The 21,871-nt window shown below is 41.3% G+C and overlaps 1 protein-coding gene across 6 annotated transcripts in view; it reads left to right on the forward strand.

Moving 5' to 3' along the window:
- Positions 1 to 21,871, forward strand: part of SH3RF2 (SH3 domain containing ring finger 2) — a 124,761-nt gene that overhangs the window by 51,553 nt on the left and 51,337 nt on the right. For all 6 annotated transcript variants that reach the window (XM_077773033.1, XM_077773034.1, XM_077773032.1 and 3 more), the window contains 2 exons: positions 14,498 to 14,767; positions 18,498 to 18,593. In XM_077773033.1, coding sequence (XP_077629159.1) covers positions 14,498 to 14,767; positions 18,498 to 18,593 — 366 coding nt within the window. The remainder of the gene's footprint in view (positions 1 to 14,497; positions 14,768 to 18,497; positions 18,594 to 21,871) is intronic.

Raw genomic sequence — 21,871 nt, forward strand, 5'->3', positions numbered from 1 at the left:
GTTCTAAGTTCCTCTTCCTGTTCCCAGATCAATTTGGTGTATAGTTTTTCCAGGTTTTATCTGTGCTTATATATATGTACACATACTCATATGTAGTTTCTTATTGGGAAACTGTAACACTTTTTTTCTAATTATTTGCTTTTCTTTTTAACCTAAGAATACATCATGGACCTCTTTCTGATGGTAGTCCATACAGATATATCCCATTCTTTTAAATCTACTTAGCGTCCCACAGTATTAACACACCATCATATAATCTTTTATATAGATTCCTGCAAAGATCTGTAGGAAGAATTTCTAAAACTAGAATTCCTGAGTCTGAAAGAAAATACAGTTTAAATCTTGATGAATATACCCAAATAGCCTTCTCAAAGTGAAACTTTAAGCTCCCAACATTCAATAAGGGAAGTGTCTATTTGTCCAAGCTCTCACTAACATTGGCATTCCTCTGATTTTTTAAAAAACTTTTTATTATGAAAATGTCTACACATAAAAAATAGAGAAATCAATAGTACTGAATCACTGTGTACCCATCATGTGGCTTTCACAACCACCAACATAAATCCAATCTTATTTCATCTCAACCTCACTCATCTTCTCCCCTACTAGGTTAAATTGAGACAAAGTCCATATGTCATTCTCTTTCATTTGTAAACAACTCAATAAGTATCTTTATAAGGTAAGGACTCTTTTTTTTTTTTTTTTTTTTTTTTAGAGAAAGAGAGAGAGAGAGAGAGAGAGCATGCCAGCTGGGGGAGAGGCACTGAGGGGGGAGAAAGAGAGAAGGAAAATCTCAAGCACATTCCACTCTCAGCCCAGAGCCCCATAGGGAGCTCGATTTCACAACCCTGGGATCCTACCTGAGCTGACATCAAGAGTCACTCAACCAACTGAGCTACCCAGGCACCCCAGNAAAAATCTAAAAATATTTTTTAATAAGTAGTGTCTTTTTTTTTTTTTTTTTTTTTTAGAGAAAGAGAGAGAGAGAGAGAGAGAGCATGCCAGCTGGGGGAGAGGCACTGAGGGGGGAGAAAGAGAGAAGGAAAATCTCAAGCACATTCCACTCTCAGCCCAGAGCCCCATAGGGAGCTCGATTTCACAACCCTGGGATCCTACCTGAGCTGACATCAAGAGTCACTCAACCAACTGAGCTACCCAGGCACCCCAGAACTCTATTTTTTAAACAGAGCCTCAGTACCATTATCACATCTGAAAATTCCTTGATATCATCAAATAACCAGTTGGTTTTCAGATTTCTCCAATTAGCTCATAATTTTTTAATAATTGGTTTGTTTGAATCAAGATCCACCAAAGTCCATGTGTTGCATTTGGTTGATATGCCTCTTAAGTCTTTTAATCTGTAGGTTTCAAACACACACATACCCTCTTCTTTTTTTTGTAATGTATTAAAGGAATTGGGTCATTTTGTCATATAGTTTCCCATTTGGTGAATTTTCTTATTGTATCCTTCTGGTGTCATTTAATGCATTCTTCAGTACTCTGTATTTCCTGTAACTGATCATTAGATCTAGAGTTAGGCTGTCCAGTTATAGGAGCCACAAGTCACATGTGGCCATTTTACTTTAACTTTAGATTGATTAAAAGTAAATAAAACCTAACGTCCAGTTTCTCAGTCACATTAGCCACGTGACAGGTGCTCAGTAACTACATGTGGCTAGTGACTACTGTATTAGTACAGAATAGCCCATTTCTATTGTCACAGAAAGTTCTATTGGACAGAATGCTTCTAGAGGCATCATGGGATCCTCTGGTGACTGGTAAATTATTTTTTTTCTCATATAAGCTTCAGAGCAAAGATGAACACCCTGGAGTTTGCATTACTAGGCAGTCTCAGGTAATATAAGGAAAGGAACTAATGGGTGCCAGACTCCACTCCTCCTGTCTTAAGTGGCAGCTGCCTGTGTTTTCAGAAGATGATTAGATGTTTGTAATGAGTGCCTCAGGTATGTATGAGATTCTGTGGTGTCAAAGGTCAGCACCTCCTCGCCATGCAAGCAGCCCTGATCCTTTCCTGCCTCCATGGAGGGAAATTGAGGGTATCAGTGCAAATCCATGAGGGCTTAGCCTTGCAATTATTGCAGGACACACTGGTTCCAGGCTATTCCTAAACACTTCTCCTTTGTCAGAGGTACAGGTGCTTCTGGCTGGAGCGTTCTTTCTGAACTGTGTCTTTGTCTTGGCATGTGGGTAATGAGCATATTTCATAGCACACCAAACAGGTTTCTCAACTTGCTCCTGTGATATTTTGCAAAGTCCAGAGTGGCCATGGGGAGGTAGGGGAGGTGAGCAGCTGCAACCGATGATGGAGAAGTCTGTGCATTTTAGCAGGAGCCCCCACAGGTTCCTGAAAAAACGTTAACCCAACTATGAGGACATGGATGCTTTGGAGTCTATAGAAGATAGTATAGAAAACAAAGCATTCAGTGAGGGTTAGGACACCATCATGCATCAATTTATTCACTCTAGAAATACTCATTGGGCCAGACACTGCACTTGGCACTAGGATCAGTGGTGAGTTAGATTTAAGTTTCTGCCCTCACAAAATCTACAGACTGCTGGAGAAAGCAGATCAATACTTTAACATTCCCTGACAGATACCATGATCAGGATACTAGGGAGTGTCATAAAAATAACACGGGAGAGATCCCTGACCCAGACATGACTGTAGAGAGACATGAAGTTTAAGCTGAGACCTAGAAGACAAGTAGCAGTTGGACAGAAGGAGAGGGTGGAGCGAAGGAAGAATGTTCTGGGAAGAACTTAGGAGGTGAGCATGTATGAGACACTAAGCAGAAGACAAAGTGTGGTTTGGCTGCAGCAGGCAGTGTGAGAGGAGAATGACCAGAGTCAAGAGTGGAAAGATAATCCATCAACTGATGAATGAAAAAGATGTTACACACACACACACACACACACACACACACACACACACGCTAGAATATTATTCAGCCATAAAAAGGAATGAAATCTTGGCATTTGTAATGACATAGATAGATCTAGAGAGTGTAACATTAAGTGAAATAACTCAGAGAAAAACAAAAGCAGATGATCTCACTTACATCTGGAATTTAAGAAACAAAACCAACAAGCAAAGGGAAAAAAATAAGAGAGAGAAAGCAAGAAATAGACTCTTAATTATAGAGAACAAACTGACAGTTACCAGAGGGGGGTAGTGGGGAGGGAAGGGTTAAGTAGATGATGAGGATTAAGCAGTGTACTTGTCATGATGAGCACAGGATGATGCATGTATCTGTTGAATTACTATATACTTGAAACTAGTATGTATGTTAACTAACTGGAATTAAAAACTTAAACAAAAAGAGTGGATACATAAGAACTGAGTAAATTCCACAGTGTAAGTGTAAGTCCTATTTTCCCATGCCTCAGTTTCTTCCTCCACCAAACTGGCATAATACTCACCATGTAATGTTGTGGGTAGAGCCCAATGACCTAGCAGATGCAAAAGTATTTTACAAACTATATCCTAAAATCCAAGTTGTAGAAAGACAGTGGTTTTAATATGGTCCAATTCCACCTCTGGAGCATGGGTGAATTAGGGAGCTGTGTAGTAGTATTGGACCAAGCTACTGCTGGTTCACAAAAGGCAATAAAGCACATGACTTATGTCTTCCCAACTTCATATTCAGTAACATCAGGTTGGTAGCCAAGGTAGGAGTACTTACACCATGAAAACTGGCAAACACTGCAAATCAGAGCCTTTTGTTTCTTTGCTTGCTTGCTTGCTTTTGAGAGCTGCTTTACCAGTACACCATTCAGTGAAGTGAAAGTAGTGACAGGAATAAGAACCCTGCACAGCAATTACCCAGGAATGTCCATGCCCCACAAAAATAGTCTTGAAAGAGTGACTCTTATCACTTTTTCTGCCATCAGAAACAGGCCTACCCAAGACCAGCCCTTAGGAAAGAGTGAAGAGGAGAGCCACTCCTTCATGCCAACCCATTCCCAGACGAGTGTCCCAAGGAGTGTCAGTGACACCCAGGTCACAGAAGTGAGATTGGAGCCTCTCAGATCAACAGCTGCTGAAAGCTGCTTTCTTTGGCTCGTGTGGCCAGAGATAAATTGGATTTCAATGTTCTGAATAGGCAGAAAAAGATATCTCCTTGCTCCCTTCTGCTCCCTTTCCTGGAGCTGCCAGCTGGCATTTTCTGTCACTCATCATGGCTGCTTGCAGTGGAGATTATGCACTTGGTGAAGAGAACGTGTGGAAAAGAAAGAGTCTTCAACAGTGGGAGTCTCTAAGGCAGGTATCTGCTGGAGAAACCGGGATATAGATATAGCTCAAAGCATCATTGAAACAATGGGACCTTCCTAAAGGAGTGACCTAGAAAAATACTATATTTATCTGTGGATATCTGAGGCTAACACGCTTGCACACTCCCAATCCTGGAGAAATAAGTACCTGAGTGGGTTAGAAATTTACCTCAGGACCAGAGATGGCAAAATATCGTAATTGGAACTGAGTTCAAATGGCATGGTGTAGTGTTTTGTTTGTTTGTTTGTTTACTTACTTGTATGTTTCAGTTACATATTCAACAAATACTTACTGATCTTCCTGGGTTCTATTAGAATGTAAACTCTCTGCCGTAAAGCCTTTATGGCATAGAGTGTGCCTACCTTATATACTGTAGGTGTGTCCATACATTTTTGTTGGATGAATGCACGGATGGCATCACTTTGCCAGTAGTCGAGGGTGTAGAGACGAACAAGCCATAGGCCCTGATACTACAGAGTTCAATGTCTGGAGGCCGAAAGGCAAGGAAACCAGCAATTACACCACAGGGTGAAGAGTGCTGTGACGGGACTGGCACGGTTGCTGGGTGCAATGGCTCGCAAGAAAAGGAGATCTAGCTGAGCCTTGGGGGAGGAGGCAGTGTAGACTTTCTGAAGACAGAGAGGCAGGACGAAAGATTTTGGCACCTATCTGGATATGACTTTATGGGGAAAGACAAAAAAAAAGTTCACGTAATTTGCAGTATCTCATATTCCTAGGAGGACTATGGGCTCTATCTTAGAGTGAAAAATGACTGCAAATAACTTCTGGAATACTTCTCTTAATCATCAGAGACATTTTCAATTTCTCAGGGATTTTTAGAAGGTTCTCCTAAATTCAGGATATCTACTTAAATGACCCTGTTCCCTTGTGCGACAGATGACATGCAGGTCTCCAGCATCACTCACTCCTAACACGGGGACCAGCTCTATAGGCAGCTATGTCTTCTCCAAGGTCATGTCTGTCCCACTTGGCATAAATGAGAGGAATGCTCTAAATTTTCATTTGACAGAGGCAGACAAACTGCAGATTTGCTGAAGGTCCTTATAATGAAAATCTTGGCTTCAAGGACAGCCAAACTGAAAGATTTCTAACCTTCGAGATCTTGCTGTTTTCAACAGGGGTCATGTGGGCTTTTTTCTTTGGTATTACCAAATTAAAGTGCTAATAGGTATAAATACACACACACACACAACATGCAAGTCTTACAGGACTGAGATGAATTAAGAAGGAAACTGAAATCAAGATGTAACTTGTGACAGTAGAGGGCAAGCTCAGCCACCTCAATGTGGCCCTTCAAAGTCATTTTCGCCAAGGATCTGGGAGCACTCCTGGTCATTTCATGCCTCACCACAACAGCCTGTCATGCTGGTCCTTGACTTCACTGGCAATTCTAAGAAGGACCACATACATGGCAGTAAAGAGAACAGTAGCATAATAAATCACCTTTTATCCATGACTCACATGTCAACAGTTACCAACATTTCACTCATTTGGTTTTGTCTCATCCATCACCTTTATTTCTGGAATGTTTTAAAGATACTCCTGGAGCTTTGACCATTCACCTTAGTGTCCTGTTATGTTTACAGTTGGAAGGAATAGTAAGAATTACTGTCTTTGCTTTGAAGTTGAGGAAACTGAGGCTCAGAGAGGTTCAGAGCCTCACTCGTGGACAGAAATTTGTAAGTTATGTATCACATTCTAGGGACTACACCTCCAGCCCCCAACCATATGACCTCATCATCAGAAATATTTGCTGTTTGCCTGGGTCACATTGTGCCTAGCCATTCCTCCTACAGCTGCAGAAATCTTCACATGGAAGTGAAAGAGAGAAAAGGCTTGGGAGAGGAAGCCAGTGTACATGTAACGAGAGCTTTTTATTTATTTTTTTCCTCAGCCAAGGAAGGTGGTGTTGGTGGGAGAGTCATTTCACTCATCTCTCCTCCCTCTGCATGTTGGATTTGGCTCAGGCTTTTAAATCATATGGAGAGAGACGCATTCACCACATGCCACACCTATTGGAAAAGCTCACTCTGGAAATAAGGATAATGGAAGGGAGCAGAATTTCCTCCTAGGATGTGAGAAAACTGCCTCCTCTTGTCCCTCAGGCTCCCATGCACCTCTGGCCCTTCCTCTCAAGTGCCTATGCCCTCCTGGAAGAAGCAATTGCAGTGGAAATGCTTTGATTCGCTGGAGAATTCAGTGCTATCCCATCGAACAGCTCTGGGACCTGGCACCTAGCCCATTTCAAAAGCAATCCCAAATATTTATTAAGAACAAGCTTATGTTAGGAGTCAGGGATATGGCTATGAACATGTCCAGGATTACCTCCTATGATAGGAGAATGATATTACCCCAAAGCAATCTCAAAGAAATGTTTTCAGGGAAAAACAAAAGCATACTAAGGGTGACCCTAAAATGGGGCTTAGGATTGTGAATGGTTCTTTCTCCGCCCCCTGGCATTACTCCTGCCTCTCACACTTTTTCCTGCTCTAAGACCCTTGATAACCCAGGAAAGAGGCAGGAGGAACCAAGGGAAATAATCTTGGCATATCCTTGGTACTTGATTGATGTTTGATTGAGAGAAGAAGGCAGGAATGCCATGCCCACTGATTAAAAGTGGCAAGAGATAGATAACAAGGAAAAATGTTGAGCTGCAGTGTCCCAGCTCTGTACCTAGGACTGGAAGGAGAGAGGTCTGAGACAAAGGACCAAGGGAAGATGATATAAAGAGAAAAAGATATGACAAAAGTCATGGAACAGAAGGGACTTTTGGATGTAGATACAGGGCCAATAAAAAGAACCTTCCTTTGTTCCCTTCCCATCTCTCACCTTATTCTTTTCCTCCATAACACTTACTCCAAATTGTAATTATATCTTTAGTTATAAGTTTAATCTTTGTTTCCACAACTAGAAAATACCTGGCATTTAACTGAATGCATTTATTGAAAATGCATTTATTGAAAGAATGCGTGTATTGAATGAATGACAAGTAGGACTTGAAAAGTCAAGCCAGAAGGTGTAACAACAAGCTCATTACTCTTCTCTCCATCTTTAGGCAAAAATCTCAAAGCATCCTTATTTACTGAACATCTGTTTTCCAAGAATCCTACAAGTACTCTATGTGATTTATGTGATTAGACCTCCTAGTCCGTCCATGAGGAAGTGTGTTCATAGGTCCCAAGACCCCCTCAGATTCAGTGATTCACTATAAGGCCTCACAGAACTCAGCAAAGCTGTTACATTCACTGTCACAGTTTATGACAGTGGAAGGAGACACATTAAAGTCAGAATCAGAAAAAAAAACACTTACGGCAGAGTCCAGAAAAGACCAGTCACAAGCTTTTGGTGGTCCTCTCCCCGAGGAGTTGCACAGACAACACTTATTTCACTCGGTGACAATGTATGACAGCACCCATGAAGTACTGCCTACCAAGGAAGCTTGCCCAAGACTTGATGTCTGGGGTTTTTATTGGAGGCCAGGCAGGTAGGCATGACCGACCTTCCTTGTGGTTGACTTTAGTCTCCAGTTCCTCCAGAGGTCAAAGTTCTACCAGCACATGACTCCAACCTCCCACCATAAATCACAGTGTTGGCTTAGACTCTCTGATGTGTCCCAAGGCCCCAAGTACACAAAGCCTCTCTTAACCAAGCAGGATATACCAAGGGCTTAGAGGCTATCTTCCAGGTCAGCTGCCAAATGTTTCATTGGAATAGGGAGGGTTTGAATAACCTAGACTTGCTGAGTGTACTGCACAGAGAGGTATAGGATTAGTCCCAATTTGTGGCTGATCTAAACTAAGGGTCATGAAGGCTAAGTGATTTGGTCAAATTTACAAAAGCCAGAATGGAAACAGACATCCTACTTGATGCTAACATCTATGTTCTATTGCACTCTTGTATCTCCCTTAAACAAGTAAAATTCTCTATGAAGAAAAGTAACTCACATAGAGTATCTCATAAGCCCGGCCTCAAATATGAATGCCCAGATTCAGGGATTTCCACTTAGAAAGAGCATAATACTGTGAACGTTCTGGTGATTTCAAGTCCCCAATTAGCAGATGGTCTTGATCCTGTTGAGCACTGGAAGGTCCTCTCTTCTCACCAGAGGAGACAAAGTGCGTACACAAGGGCCAGCCAGCACTTTCTAACATACACTCCAATGCCCAAAATCTGCTCCGAAAGGATTATCATGGTGAGGGAGGGGGGGAGGGTGGTCCAACTGGCGAAGCAGCAACTAGGAAATTAGGATCCAAGACAGTCAGCTGACCCTTTGTCTCACCAATAGAGTAAAATCTCATTTATCTTACCCAGCATTCCCGCAGCCTGTTCTGCTAATCCTGCAGAGTGGCCCAGATGCAACACAAAATCACATTTGCAGATAAAGCTGCTGAGAAGCCAGTCAGCAAAGAAACTTATGTGACTTTGTTTAACTCAGTGTTTCCTGAACTTGAGTATGGAATGCTTTTCCGAGCATGTGTAGGACCAAATTATTAAAATTTAGGACAATGTGGAAAATATGGCCCAAACTCTCTCTTTTTATTTCCCAGCTTATGCCAATAAGCCTACTTTCAAATTATTATTATCATATTTATTCACCTGGCACATATCCTTTTCCTCCAGGAATGGCAATTTCTGGATATTTCTTGATTAATTCACAAATTCATTCATTCTTCCAGCATTTATCAAATACCTGCTTGTCTCCAGGTCTCAGAGACAGAGATACAGAGGTGCTTTACACACATTCTGAACTCTCCAGCAGAGAATTCATAGCCTAGCATATAATAACTTGAGCCAAAAGCCAGGATGGTTTCTCTTGGCTCGATTCTCCAGTGATGGGCGATCTCCTGACCAGCTCAGGGGGGTAAGCACTCAGCTCCACATGTTGATTTTGGCTCCACCTGATGCCAGGAGAAGAGAGAAGCAGGTCAAACCCTTTCCAAACCACTGGGGAGTGTCACCAGTGGATGGTGAAGAGCTCAGTACATGGTAGCAAATGGAGTTCTTATCCCAACTCAGCCTTTTCCTTTGTACTGTGGTCATTCTGTTCCACTTGGGCTCCTTTTCTCCGACCTCGTTATCAATCCATACGCCTCCTTCAGTATTTGCAAATTGGAATTAAGCTCAAAGCTCATTGGCAACTAGACTTCCTGATGTTTCTGGATTCTACTATTTGGCTATTTCGTTGTTATGCAGACTTATTGTTTCTGGGTTTTTAATACATACTAGTCAAGACTTGTTCGGTTTCAAGTGTCAGAAAGTAACTCCCAGGTAGTTTAAGTAATAAAGAAAACATTGCAGATATGATCTTATTTAACTAAGTATCCTTCAAGCACAGCTGGATCTAGGCATTCAAATTTTATTGTCAAGGCTCTTATCTATCTAGTTCTCTTATTTATGCATATCTCTATTTCTGCTGCCTCCTGCAGCCTCATTCAGGAAGATGTGTCTATTTCTTGGGAAATAATACCACTAGTACTCCAAGGCCTACCTCCTCAAAGCACATGATCTAAGAGGGCATCTATATATCAAACCTCTGAGAAGATCCTGGTTGGCCCTGTTTGTGGCAGATGATTCCTTTGTACAAAACGCTATGCTAGGGGGATTTGCATGCCCTGGCTGCCCTGGGCCACATACTCCTGTGTGTGTGGTATGACCAGAGTGAATGATATGCCATTCAGAAGATGAGAGCAAACAGGTGATTCCTCAGAGAAGGAATGCTTGCATTAATTTTACTACTAACATTCATTACTACAACATACTTTTTTAAAAAATATGATTTATTGTCAAGTTAGCTAACATGTGGTGTATGCAGGGTGCTCTTGCCTTCCGGAGTAGATTCTCATGATTCATTCCTTCCATACAACACTCAGTGCTCATCCCAACAAGTTCCCTCCTTCTTTTACTGATAATGTCTCTGCATGACCTTGCTTCCTTGTTTCTTGGCTCCATGAATTATTCCATCAAAAGCATGGCCCTCATGGTTCTCAGATCCTACTGCAGTAACAAATGAAAAGACAAAGTACGGGACCATAGAAGTCTTGAGCCTTCTGAATCTCAGAAAAGGAAAGCTTTTGGGGGCACGTGCGAGCTTCCATTGGATCATCTGGCTTTCTGAAAATCACCAGGAAAAAAAGAGTTTGGTAACGGCCTGGCTTTGAGACTGCCACACCCGCTATGTCACCATTCTCCCTCCCACCCAGACCTGTAGAGACAGAAAACAATTGCGGGTGATAAAAGCTATTACCAACACTGTGACAGGTGATAGCTGATGTGGAACTCAGAGTCATTTTCCCCCGAGAGAACAGTTGAGAACCGGATAGAATCAACCAGCTGAGTCTCTTCAGGTGCTTAACTTTTATGTGAGGGCTCTGGAGTTCAATAATTCATGCTAATGCAGCCAGCGGCAAGCAAATTGCATTCACACTCTATTCAGATTTTTATTATAAAACAGAGCCCCAAATGAGTTTTATGATGGAAAAACATACTTGGTGACTTCTGCTGGATGAAAGAGAATGAGGATGATAGAAACCCAGGCCTTGAGGTCAGAAGAGCCTAAGGCAGTCTCGTGGCTGCCACAAACGGGCTGTGTGACCTTGCCTGATAACATTGAACGTCTCAGAACTTCTGTTTCTTCATCAATACAATGACACCACCCACTTCATAGGATTTTAAGATCCTATGAATGACACAATACATGGAGAGTGTAGTAAAGCTGTAATGTGAGACAAATTTCTGTGGCCTGCCAGTACCGCAGTAAATGTCAATTTCCTTCCTTTCTTCAGATTCTCTCCCTCTCTCTGCACCCACCATCCCCACCATCCTTTTCTCAGCAGGAAGACAATGGTTCCTATAAGTATGAATGTAGGACTGAGAATAACAGAGGAGGTTAAAGAGAAAGATGTTAAAAATGGATTGGCAGTTCGTTTCCATTGTATCTACCTGTACTGAGGGGAGATGGAGAAAAGATGAAGATGGCCAGGCAATTAGAACTATCTCAGGGTTTCAAAGTTCATACATCTTCAGAAAGATGTAGTGCAATTTCAGTTTTAATATACTTGCTTAGTAGTCATTAAAATATGTAACCACTTGCACTGAAATGTCTTCCAGGAAAGAATGAAAAAAGGCAGCTTAGCCATTTACAAAGCCTGCATCAAAACTCCACTGTTCCCGTTTTAGTAAGAATAAGATGTAACTCAGACGAGGGCATCAAACTTGGAAGCTGGGGAGCTTGATGCAAACATAGCTACTTGAATTGCATTCCAAGAGATTCTGGTCAAATAAGTTAGGGACGGGGTTCAGAAGTCTGCATTTTGAACATCTCCCAGGAGTCTGATACAGGGGAACCTTCATTTTGAAAAACACTGGCTTGGGCTCTTCAGGATAGACAAACTCAACCTCAAATCCTGAACCCACCACTTTCTACCTTCATGAACTTGGGCAACTTTGTAACTTCTCTGATACATGGTTTTCTAATCACAGGTTAGCACGAGATTAAATAAGACATACTGAGATATATTGTGGAGTGCCTAGCACAATACCTGGCCCATAGGAAGGGGCACTCAATAAATATTAATTATTGACACTATCATTATTATGCAAAGTCAAAGAAAGGGGCTTTGGTTCTTTGCTGCTTCTTTTTTTTTTCATTCCTCCCCCCTTTTCTTTTACAAATTCAAACTAACAATGCATTAAGCAAGACAGAAGTTTATTTAGCTTCCAGACAAAAGTCTGGAAGTAAAAGTAGTCCAGCACTTGCCCGGCAGCTCTGCAACCCAGACTACTTACCCTCTTCCCTCTTTTACTGTGACCCTCATCCTCATTGTTCAGGATGGCAGCTAGAACTCCAGCAATCGTGTCTGCATTCCACATGGCAAAGTGGAGGAAAGGAAAGAGAAAATCAGTCTCTCTCCAAAGGACACTTCCCAAAATTCACCTATACCCCATTGGCCAAAACTTAGCTTCCTCAGGGAGGCTGGAAAATGTGACCAGTGTTCCAGGTGGCTGTGGACCAACCAAAATGTGATGTATTTTACAATGGAAAATTGGGAGAAAGAATATGGAGGGACCACGGTTGTTCCCTGCTATACCCAACCCTGGGAGTCTAACAGATTCAGATCATTCTTCAGAAGTCGTCTGCTCTCCTTCTGCTTCCACCTGCTTATTTCTCAGCTAAGAAACTTTTCTGAAAGGTAGTTGTAAAGTCTGTTGATCCAACTCAGCTTGGCTTGTTTTCTTCCTAAATTGCTTCCATACCTTTTATTTTTCGTTCCCTAGTCTCATTCGTTTTATTTCTACTGTCCATTTTTTTTTTTCAATTTTCTTTTTTACGTAATCTCTATACCCAACGTGGGCTCAAACTCATGACCCAGAGATCAAGAGCTAAATGGTCCTCTGTCTAAGCTAGCCAGGCACCCCTCTACTATCAAATTTTAATAGGCAATTTCACTGTAGAAAAGTTAGAAAGCACTGCTAAGCACTTAGAGAAACATTTTTTTTTAATTTTCAAAAATATCATCGCTAGTATGGCCATCTAGCATTTGCTCAAGGTAAAAATATGCATATGTGTTCACAAGGAAAGCCTAGTTTTCATTTGTAATGAAAACAAAACCGTTTTTAACCTCTTCTATTAAATTTAGTATGTATCAGGAGTAATTCTCATATAGATTCTCTCATCAATTTTAATGACTGCAGGGTTTTCCACTGTGTGGGTGTATCATAATTTATTCAACCAATTCCATTTATAATCTCCACGACGCTGTGCTAAACCTCCTAGCCCACGCGTCTTTGCTCACGTGTCCATGAGTTTCCCAGGGATGAGCTGTGTTCCTGTGGTTTTCTTTTTCTGTGGGCTCTCTTTACTGTATTCAGGGACCAGCAGAAAAGCACTTCTCTACCATCCCTGCAGCAAGGGACTGTTCAGATCTTGTCTCTACGCCTAAACTGCCTGAAATTCCTTTTCAAATACCACTGTGGTCTTGGAAGGTTCTTAGAGAACTGCAACACTGCCCGCTTACAGCCCCTTATGAATAGCAAGACCGCCCCCGAGAGAGGGGACTACTTCACCCCATTGCTGAGGAAAGCAAAAATAAAATACAAGCCAAGTGACGCTGAAGGGAACTGATGCCAAGCAAGACCAGAGTGAGGCCATTTGTGTGTGTAGAAACCAGTTTCAACTAGAAAAAAAAATGTACTTGACTGAAATAATTACTTAGATGGACAACTAATTTGACAGTTCTTTAGCTGATTTTTTTAAAGTGATGACTCATCTATGATTAATTGTGTCTTTGTCTCAGTGTTCCCTAATGATGCAAACACGCACGAGGTTTACAATTTCTAGACAAGGCTGAGGATAAATCATGCTGCATTGTTCTCATAGAGCACTTTCTCTCTCTCTCTCTCTCTCTTTTTAAGTTTTGTTTTAGTAATTTCTACACCCAACGTGGTGCTCAGACTCACAACTCTGAGACCAAAGTCTCATGCTCCTCCAACTGAGCCAGCCAGATGCCCCTCGTACAGCACTTTGTATTTTCAGGGACTTTTCACCTCAGTTTTCTCCCCATCAACAATGAGGAATAGGTAGAACTGATGTTATTAGCCTTTCCCTACAGGTGATGGTTGTAAAAGATGCCATTTTTTGGGTATGTACTATGTGTCAAGCAATATGCTAAATACATTAGGAATATTATGTAGTCCTCACAACTGCCCTGGTAAAGCACATATTCTAGTATTATCCCATTTTATAACTGGATAGATTTATGCAAGATTAATCATGTGACTTGATGATGGCCACATGACGGGAAAGAGGTGGAGCCAGAATTCTAAATCAGTATTCAGGCCCCAGAAACAGTTACTGATTCACTCAAGTTCACACAGTTGTGTCCAAAATCCTGTTCCCTGCAGAGTAATTAAGAACAGGGGCTCTAAAATCAGACAGTCTGAGTTCAGAACCACTGTTTGCCATTTCCCAGCTATGTCCCCTTAGGCAAGGTACTAAACCACTCTGTGTCTCAGTTGCCCTGCTTAGATATGGGCTAATGTCTTTCTCAAAGGTTAAAGAAGATGATCTACATCCAGCACTTAGCCCATAGGGAGTGCTCAGTAATCAGCTATTAATGCTACACATCCCTCCATCCCTCCAATCTGTAAGCTAAGTACATATTTCACTGGTCTGTGCTGCTGCAGGTGCCAAGAGCAAAGGCCTTATGCAACTACCGAGGGCAGAATCCCGGCGACCTGAGGTTTAATAAGGGAGACGTCATCCTCCTCCGGAGACAGCTGGATGAGAACTGGTACCAGGGGGAGGTCAATGGAGTCAGTGGGATCTTCCCAGCCAGCTCCGTGGAAGTCATCAAGCAACTGCCCCAGCCACCCCCACTTTGCCGGGCCCTCTACAACTTTGACCTACGGGACAAAGACAAGAGTGAGAACCGGGACTGCCTGAGCTTCCTCAAGGTACGATTCTAGGCCGCTGTGGAGGTCACCAGCAACCACACAGAGACTGTGCCACAGCCTGGAGGGTTTAATACTTGCTAATTTTAAAAATGTATATATAGTTTACACAGAAATATTTATATGTGTGTGTGTAGTTCAAAACTAAATGGAAGTTGCCAAAGAAATCTGCTAAAGAGTTTGATGCAAATTCTTAAACCTTTTGCATGGCAATTACGAAAGTTAAGTATTCAGGGCGCCTGGGTGGCTCAGTTGCTTAAGCATCTGACTTCGGCTCAGGTCAGGATCTCACGGTTTGTGGCTTCGAGCCCTGCGTCAGGCTCTGTGCTGACAGCCAGCTCAGAGCCTGGAGCCTGTTTCAGAGTCTGTGTCTCCCTCTCTCTCTGACCCTCCCCTGCTCACGCTGTCTCTCTCTCTCTCTCTCTCTCAGAAATAAATAAAGCATTTTTTTTAAAAAAAAAAGTTAAGTATTCACACATTCATTCATTCATTCATTCTAGACACTTTTGAACACCTCTTCTTTGCAGGCACTAGGGATGCAGCCTGAACAAGTCCCAGTCTCTGCCCAAGGGCAGAGTAGTGGGACAGACAGACAGGTGGACAACAGTTTACAAAACATTCTGACCGTGTGCTGTGCAAAACTACAACCCTTTCCTTTGTACCATAAATCTAAGGGCATGCTTGCTGACCAAGTTCTGAGCATCTAATTTTACTTTTTACAACATTCTATTTCATTGTAAACATTGTATTCAAAACATTCAAAACACACACAATACCATAATTATACCTTTATATATAAATAACCTCTTACAAGTTGTATTTTCCAAGCACATTAATTACTCGAAGGTATTTTTTGCCTCTTTTTTTAATCAGATAATTCTTCACCATGTGCAAGAAACAGCACTTCTACTAAAGTCTAGACTACTTTAATTCTCCGTATTCAGTATTTATGATTCCTTAAACATTCAAATTCTCTCAGAGAAGCCAAAGTTGAGGTTATTTTCACCCTTTGCTGCTTATGAGAAGTACATCAGTACTAGAAGCGGCTTTGGTGGAGTAGCTCAGGAAAGGTCTTTTCTTTTGTAAAACACTTTTATTGCATCACTACCAGAAATGAGATTTACTGCAAATTGCCTCAAACTAGATAACCTTACTGTTCTCCATATTTTGAAATACTGACCATTATTGTCTTGGCACCTCAGGGTGAGTCCTCTTTTTTTTTTTTTGTTTTGTTTATTTATTTATTTTGTGTATGTGTGTGTGTGACAGAGATAGAGAGATACAGAGAGAGAGACACAGAGAGAGAAAGAACACACACGTGGGATGGGGCAGAAAGAGAATCTCAAACAGGCCCTGGGCTGTCAGCACACAGGGCAGTGAGGGGCTTGATCCCATGACCCATGAGATCAAGACCTGAACCAAAATCAAGAGTCTGATGCTCAATCAACTGAGCCACCCAGGCACCCCCCTCAGAGTGAGCCCCTTAGGGAAGGTCATTCTGTAGCCCAAAGTGTAAAATCTGTGTTTCAATTACACTTAGAGGAAGGGCAGTACAAACCCACAGATATTCACTGAGTATTTACTTTGTGCCAGGCATTAAACGCTGAGCTCTGGGGATGCTGCTGGAAGGAGACAGAGGCAGGAAGCATCATCTTCCTTTTTGCCCTTCTGTGAGAATTTGCAAACTAGGACACTTACTCCACCTGCTTGTTCATTCATCGAGCTCATCCATGTGCCAAGCTGTCTGCTGGGGACAAAGTGATGAGTCATTATTCCTACCTTCACAGAGCTGGCAGACGAGTGGAAAGAACACACATGTGAATGGAAAATTATGATAAAGGAATCAGAAGAGAGGAGTTGAGCCACTCTGGAAGCTAGGAAACGCTTGGACTACACTAGGAAATTTCATGGTCTTCTTAAGCTCAGCATGTCCAAATTAAACCAAAGATCTTCCCTCCCAAAACTATTCTTTTCCTAGTGTTCTCTATCTCAGTAAATTATAGAATTTACTCACACATTGACTTATTCATGCATGCACACATTCATTTAGAAATTTATTGAATGGCCACTAAATGGGAACCACTGTATTGGGTGCTAGGGGCACAGAAAGGAACAGAACAGACACAGGCCCTGAACACACAGAGTTTAGAGTCTGAGGGGGTAGACACAGGCATTAAAGAAATCACAACCTATAAATGTATAACTGTAAATTTTAATAGGGGCAGAGAAAGCTAAGAAAAGGTATAATGCAGTAATGAACTCAGATTTTGATTCATCTAAATTGCTGAGAGGCATGGATCGGAAGGTCAGAGTGATCAGTAGATGGATATTCAGATTTGGATTGATGGACAGGTATGGATATGGAAAGGTATTCCTGATATGGTATACAGTGAAAAGTCAGTGTGTCTTATATGACTTCTTTTGTATGAAATATAAGCCTAGTCATAATGAGTGTATATGCTAGGAGTCAGAATAGTGGTTACCTCTCACTAGACAATGAAAAAGGACACAAAGGAGCCTTGTGGGTGCTGGAAATGTTCTATATCTCTTGATCTGGATGTGGGTTTTGTAGGTATAGTTAGTGTTAACATTCATCAAGCTTTATATCTAAACTTTATGAACTTTATAGTTCATATGTGTGTGTGTATGTGTGTGTGTGTGTATCTTTTCAGCAAAGTTTTTAAAAACCAACGTATTTATATGTATACTGCATATGTTTCATCTTCATAGAGATGAATCTGGCTGGGAAATTGTTCTAACCAGGGTGTTAACAATGGTTGTATACATATTGTGGCAGAATTCTTTGGTTTGCTTACTATATTTTCAAATGTTTTTACAAATCTTTATATAACTTTTTTAAATGTTTATTTATTTATCTTGAGAGAGAAAGACAGAGAGAGAGGGAGGGGAAGAGAGAGAGGGAAAGAGAGAATTCCAAGCAGTATCTGGGCTGTTGGCACAGAGCCCAATGCAGGACTTGATCCCACAAACTGTTGAGACCGTGACATGAGCAGAAATCAAGAGTTGGATGCTTAACCGACTGAACTACCCAGGAACCCCTATAACCTTTTGTAATAAGAAAATTTTGAATAAAAACCACCTTACATTTGATACATTAAAAATTGAATAGGTTCTGAAAATTTTTCAAAATTAGAATGAAATTTCTTTTCCCTTTTGCTAAGCTAAAAATCTATCTGCCTGTGGCTCCCATATTGATTTCTCCATCTGATTAATATAAATGAATGTTCAGAATCTGCTAGTGATTGAAAATTAGAAACATTTCCATTGGGGCACCTGGGTGGCTCAGTCGGTTAAGCGTCTGACTTCGCTCAGGTCATGATCTCGCGGTTCAGGCCCGCATCAGGCTCTGTGCTGAGAGCTAGTTCAGAGCCTGGAGCCTGCTTCAGGTTCTGTGTCTCCCTCTCTCTCTGACCCTCCCCTGCTCACACTGTCCTTCTCTCTCTCTCAGACATAAATAAAACATTAAAAAAACTTAGAAACATTTCCAAATTTTCTATTGGATTCCATTGGTCCTCCAAATTATTTCTACTCCTCTTGTGGTCTTGGTGGCCCAATACTGCCCTTTATGGAGGAAGATTTTATAAATAAATTATGAAAGAGTTACATTTCTTGTACCTTACACCATCTGGGATTCCAAGCTGATCTCCACCGAAAGCTTTTACCACCCAAAAACTGAGAGTGAATGCTGACCATGAAACTTTCTTTCTTTCAGGATGATATCATTACTGTGATCAGCCGAGTGGATGAGAACTGGGCAGAAGGCAAGTTAGGAGATAAAGTCGGCATCTTCCCAATCTTGTTTGTAGAGGTACGTGAGCATCAAGTCTACATCTGGTTCACACCCACTCAGAAATAGACATGTGCCACAGGGATGCCTGAGAGAAATTCCTTTTTGATATGAGGCTTATTTCAGAAGTAACTAAAGTCTCCAAAGAAAAGATGCCAAATATAACCTCCAGTGCTGGCAAGAGTGTGGGGAAACGGGTCTTTTTACTCTGCTGATGGGAGTGTAAATTGTGCATGTCTCCTACCCAAAGTCAAAGAAACCCATGTCAATAACACTAAAAACCTATGTCTCCTCTGATTCAGCAGTTGGACCAATCTAACAGTTTATTGTAAAGAAATATTCAAACAAGTACAAAAATACATGTGTTCACCATCCATTGTGTAACGGTAAAAAACCAAAAGTAATATAACTATCCAACCATAAGGATTTTGTTTTTTAAAATTATGGTGAGGAAAAAATATATATACCCATTAAACATAATGTTAAAGAATATTCAATATTTTTGAGTATTTGGTATATATGAGAAGCCATTTATGATTTGTTGTTAAGAAAAGTAAAGTTTAATGGGCATAGAGTTTCAGATTTAAAAAGCGAAGAAGTCTTAGAGATCTGTTTCACAACAATATGAATATACTCAATATTGCTGAATCGTATGCTTTACAATGGTTGTTAGGGTAAATTTTCCATTATGTGTTTTTTACCACAATAAACAAATGGATCTATATTAAACCAGCTTCATAAATATGCGTGTGTATAAATGGACAGAGGGCTAGAAGGATATGTACAAAAATGTTAACAGTCGTGATCACCAGATAGTGAGATTCTAGATAATTTTCATTTTCTTCTGATGACCTATATTTTGTAAATCTTCTGAAATGAGCATATATTACTTGTGGAGATTTTTAAAGCTGCTTTTTAAAAGAAGAAGAAGAGTACATGTTAGACTCTACCTGTTTCTTAAGTGTAATACTATAATCTGGAGTTCCTAACCTCTGTATCCTTGAGCCTCACCCTAGCTTGAGGCAGGTCATTACAAATTTAAGAGAGGTTTCATTGTTTAACTGCATTAATTGGATGCTTACCAGGCATAAAGCATTAAAAGTGAGCAATGGGGAGCTATGAAAGAAGTAAAAGCCATGTTTTCCACCCTCTGGGAATGTAGGGTGAGAACAGAATGGAGGCAGAGTTAGAGAAAAGAGAGCAGTTCTTTCATTCATAAGAGCCAAAGCAGGTTCTGAGCTTTGAAGGTTCTCTATAACTCTTCTGACTTAATGCTGAAGGGATGGAAAATGGAAGAGAATGATGGGTCCAGAGAGTCTGGGCATCTTGTCATCTTTAGTCAACAGTATTCTTATTACCAGTCCTTTTTCTCTTGCTGAAGCCCCTTTCAGGCACACACACACAATTCTCTCTACCTGTTCAAATTTTACTCATTTTACAAGGCTCAACTAGAAGCCTACTTTTTCCATAAAATTTCCAACTATTAGTTGAACACTCCATTGTCTCTTTCTTCTCCAAATACCTGAGGGGTGTATTGGTTATACCTCATAGGCTAGACTGACACAAAAAAGCTCTCTGCAAAAAAAAAAAAAAAGAAAAAGAAAAAGAAAAAAAAGAAAAAAATTAACAGGTGAATGAAGAGAAAAAAGTAGAAAACAATCCATTCAGTGTGACCCTGTCCTGTATTCATATATTCAATCACTCAACTCATTTTTCACTGAATACCTGCTAAGTCAGGTCCTATGCTGAGTTCTAAAGATACAGAGACATATATGTCTCTACTAGCAGAGACTGTAAAGTCAGACATTAATCAAGTAATTATTAAGTGTGATGAATGATGCAAAGAATGAAGGGGAGGGAAGTAAAGGGGAAGGGAGGGAATGACATGCAACTGACCTGGGAAGGGGGTCAGTGAATACCTTGTAAGCCAAGATCAGACAGATGGATAGGAGTTATGTAGGTAAGCACGGAGGAAAGAATGTTTTAGGGAGTGGAGTTAACATATACAGAAGTCTGGCAGGTTGAGGAAGTGTAGCGTACCCAGAGGACCAAAAGAATACTAGAGCTGGAGCTTAGAAAGTAAGAGGATGAGACAATACACCAGGGAAGTGAGTGGGAGATGGGTCACAGAGGGCTTTACAAGTCATCCTGTATTAGTCAGCAAGAACTAGGTTATGCTATGGTAATAAAGAGCCCCAAACTGCCAGTGGCTTAACAAGGAAACACTTATTCTCATCCACATTACATGTTTAGCACAGAAGAGTGAGAAGCTGTGCTCACATAGTCGCTCCAGAAACCCACAATGGGGTTGGACCACCCTGTAGTTGCCATCAGGAACACATGGACTTGCCCAGTCTTCATAGCAGGGGAGGAGTAAGGAAGATGGAGTTGGGTATCCGCAAATGTCCCAGCTCAAAAGTGACATGTGTAACTCCACTCATCACCCACTGGCTTGAACCAGTCCTCTAGCCCCACCTGTCTTCAAGTGAGCTGAGAAGTAGCAGGGACCACAAGGACCGTCTGAGAAGTATGGTCGTCTCTGCCATATCACAGGAAGCTCTGACTTGATCCAGAAGTCAGTAGACACCTCTGAAAGACTTTAAGGGACACAGTAACTCCATCAGAACTGGATTTCTTTTTTTTATGTTTATTTATTTTTGAGAGAAAGAGAAGAGCATGAGCAGGGAAGGGAGAGAGGGAGAGGAAGACACAGAATCTGAAGCAGGCTCCAGGCTCCGAGCTGTCAGCACAGAGCCCCATGTGGGGCTAGAACCCGTAAACTGTGAGATCATGACCTGAGTTGAAGTCAGATGCTTAACCGACTGAGTCACTCAGATGCCCCCAGACCTGGGTTTCCTAAAGCCTGCTCTTCTAGCTACAGTGAGAAGAATAATTTGAGGAGGAAAAGAGGAAAAAGCAGAAAGACCAGTTAGGAGGCCGTGCATGGCTCAGTTAGAAGATGACTGTGGTTTGGACCAGAAGATTAGAAACAAGCAGACAGATTCAAACATCATTTAGGAGGTAGATCCACAGGCTTTGGAGGTTGACAGAAGTGAGGAACAGAGGAGAAGGAGTGGTCAAGAATGCATGCCCCACTTTCTGCTTTACATGCCTAGGTTAGTGGTAGAGCCACTACTAAAGAGGAAAATTTCATTGACGGGGAGACCGTGGTTAAGTTTCCAAAGACAGAGATCAGCTACAATTAATCTAAGTTGGATACATAGGAGGTGCTTAAATTTTTGCATTTTAGAGCTTGCCTGTCCCCTGCATAATTTCAAGAAGTTTCTCCATAGCTCGGG

The sequence above is a fragment of the Crocuta crocuta genome, unplaced genomic scaffold (genome assembly GCF_008692635.1).
Source record: "Crocuta crocuta isolate KB4526 unplaced genomic scaffold, BGI_CrCroc_1.0 scaffold107, whole genome shotgun sequence".
NCBI lineage: Eukaryota > Metazoa > Chordata > Mammalia > Carnivora > Hyaenidae > Crocuta > Crocuta crocuta.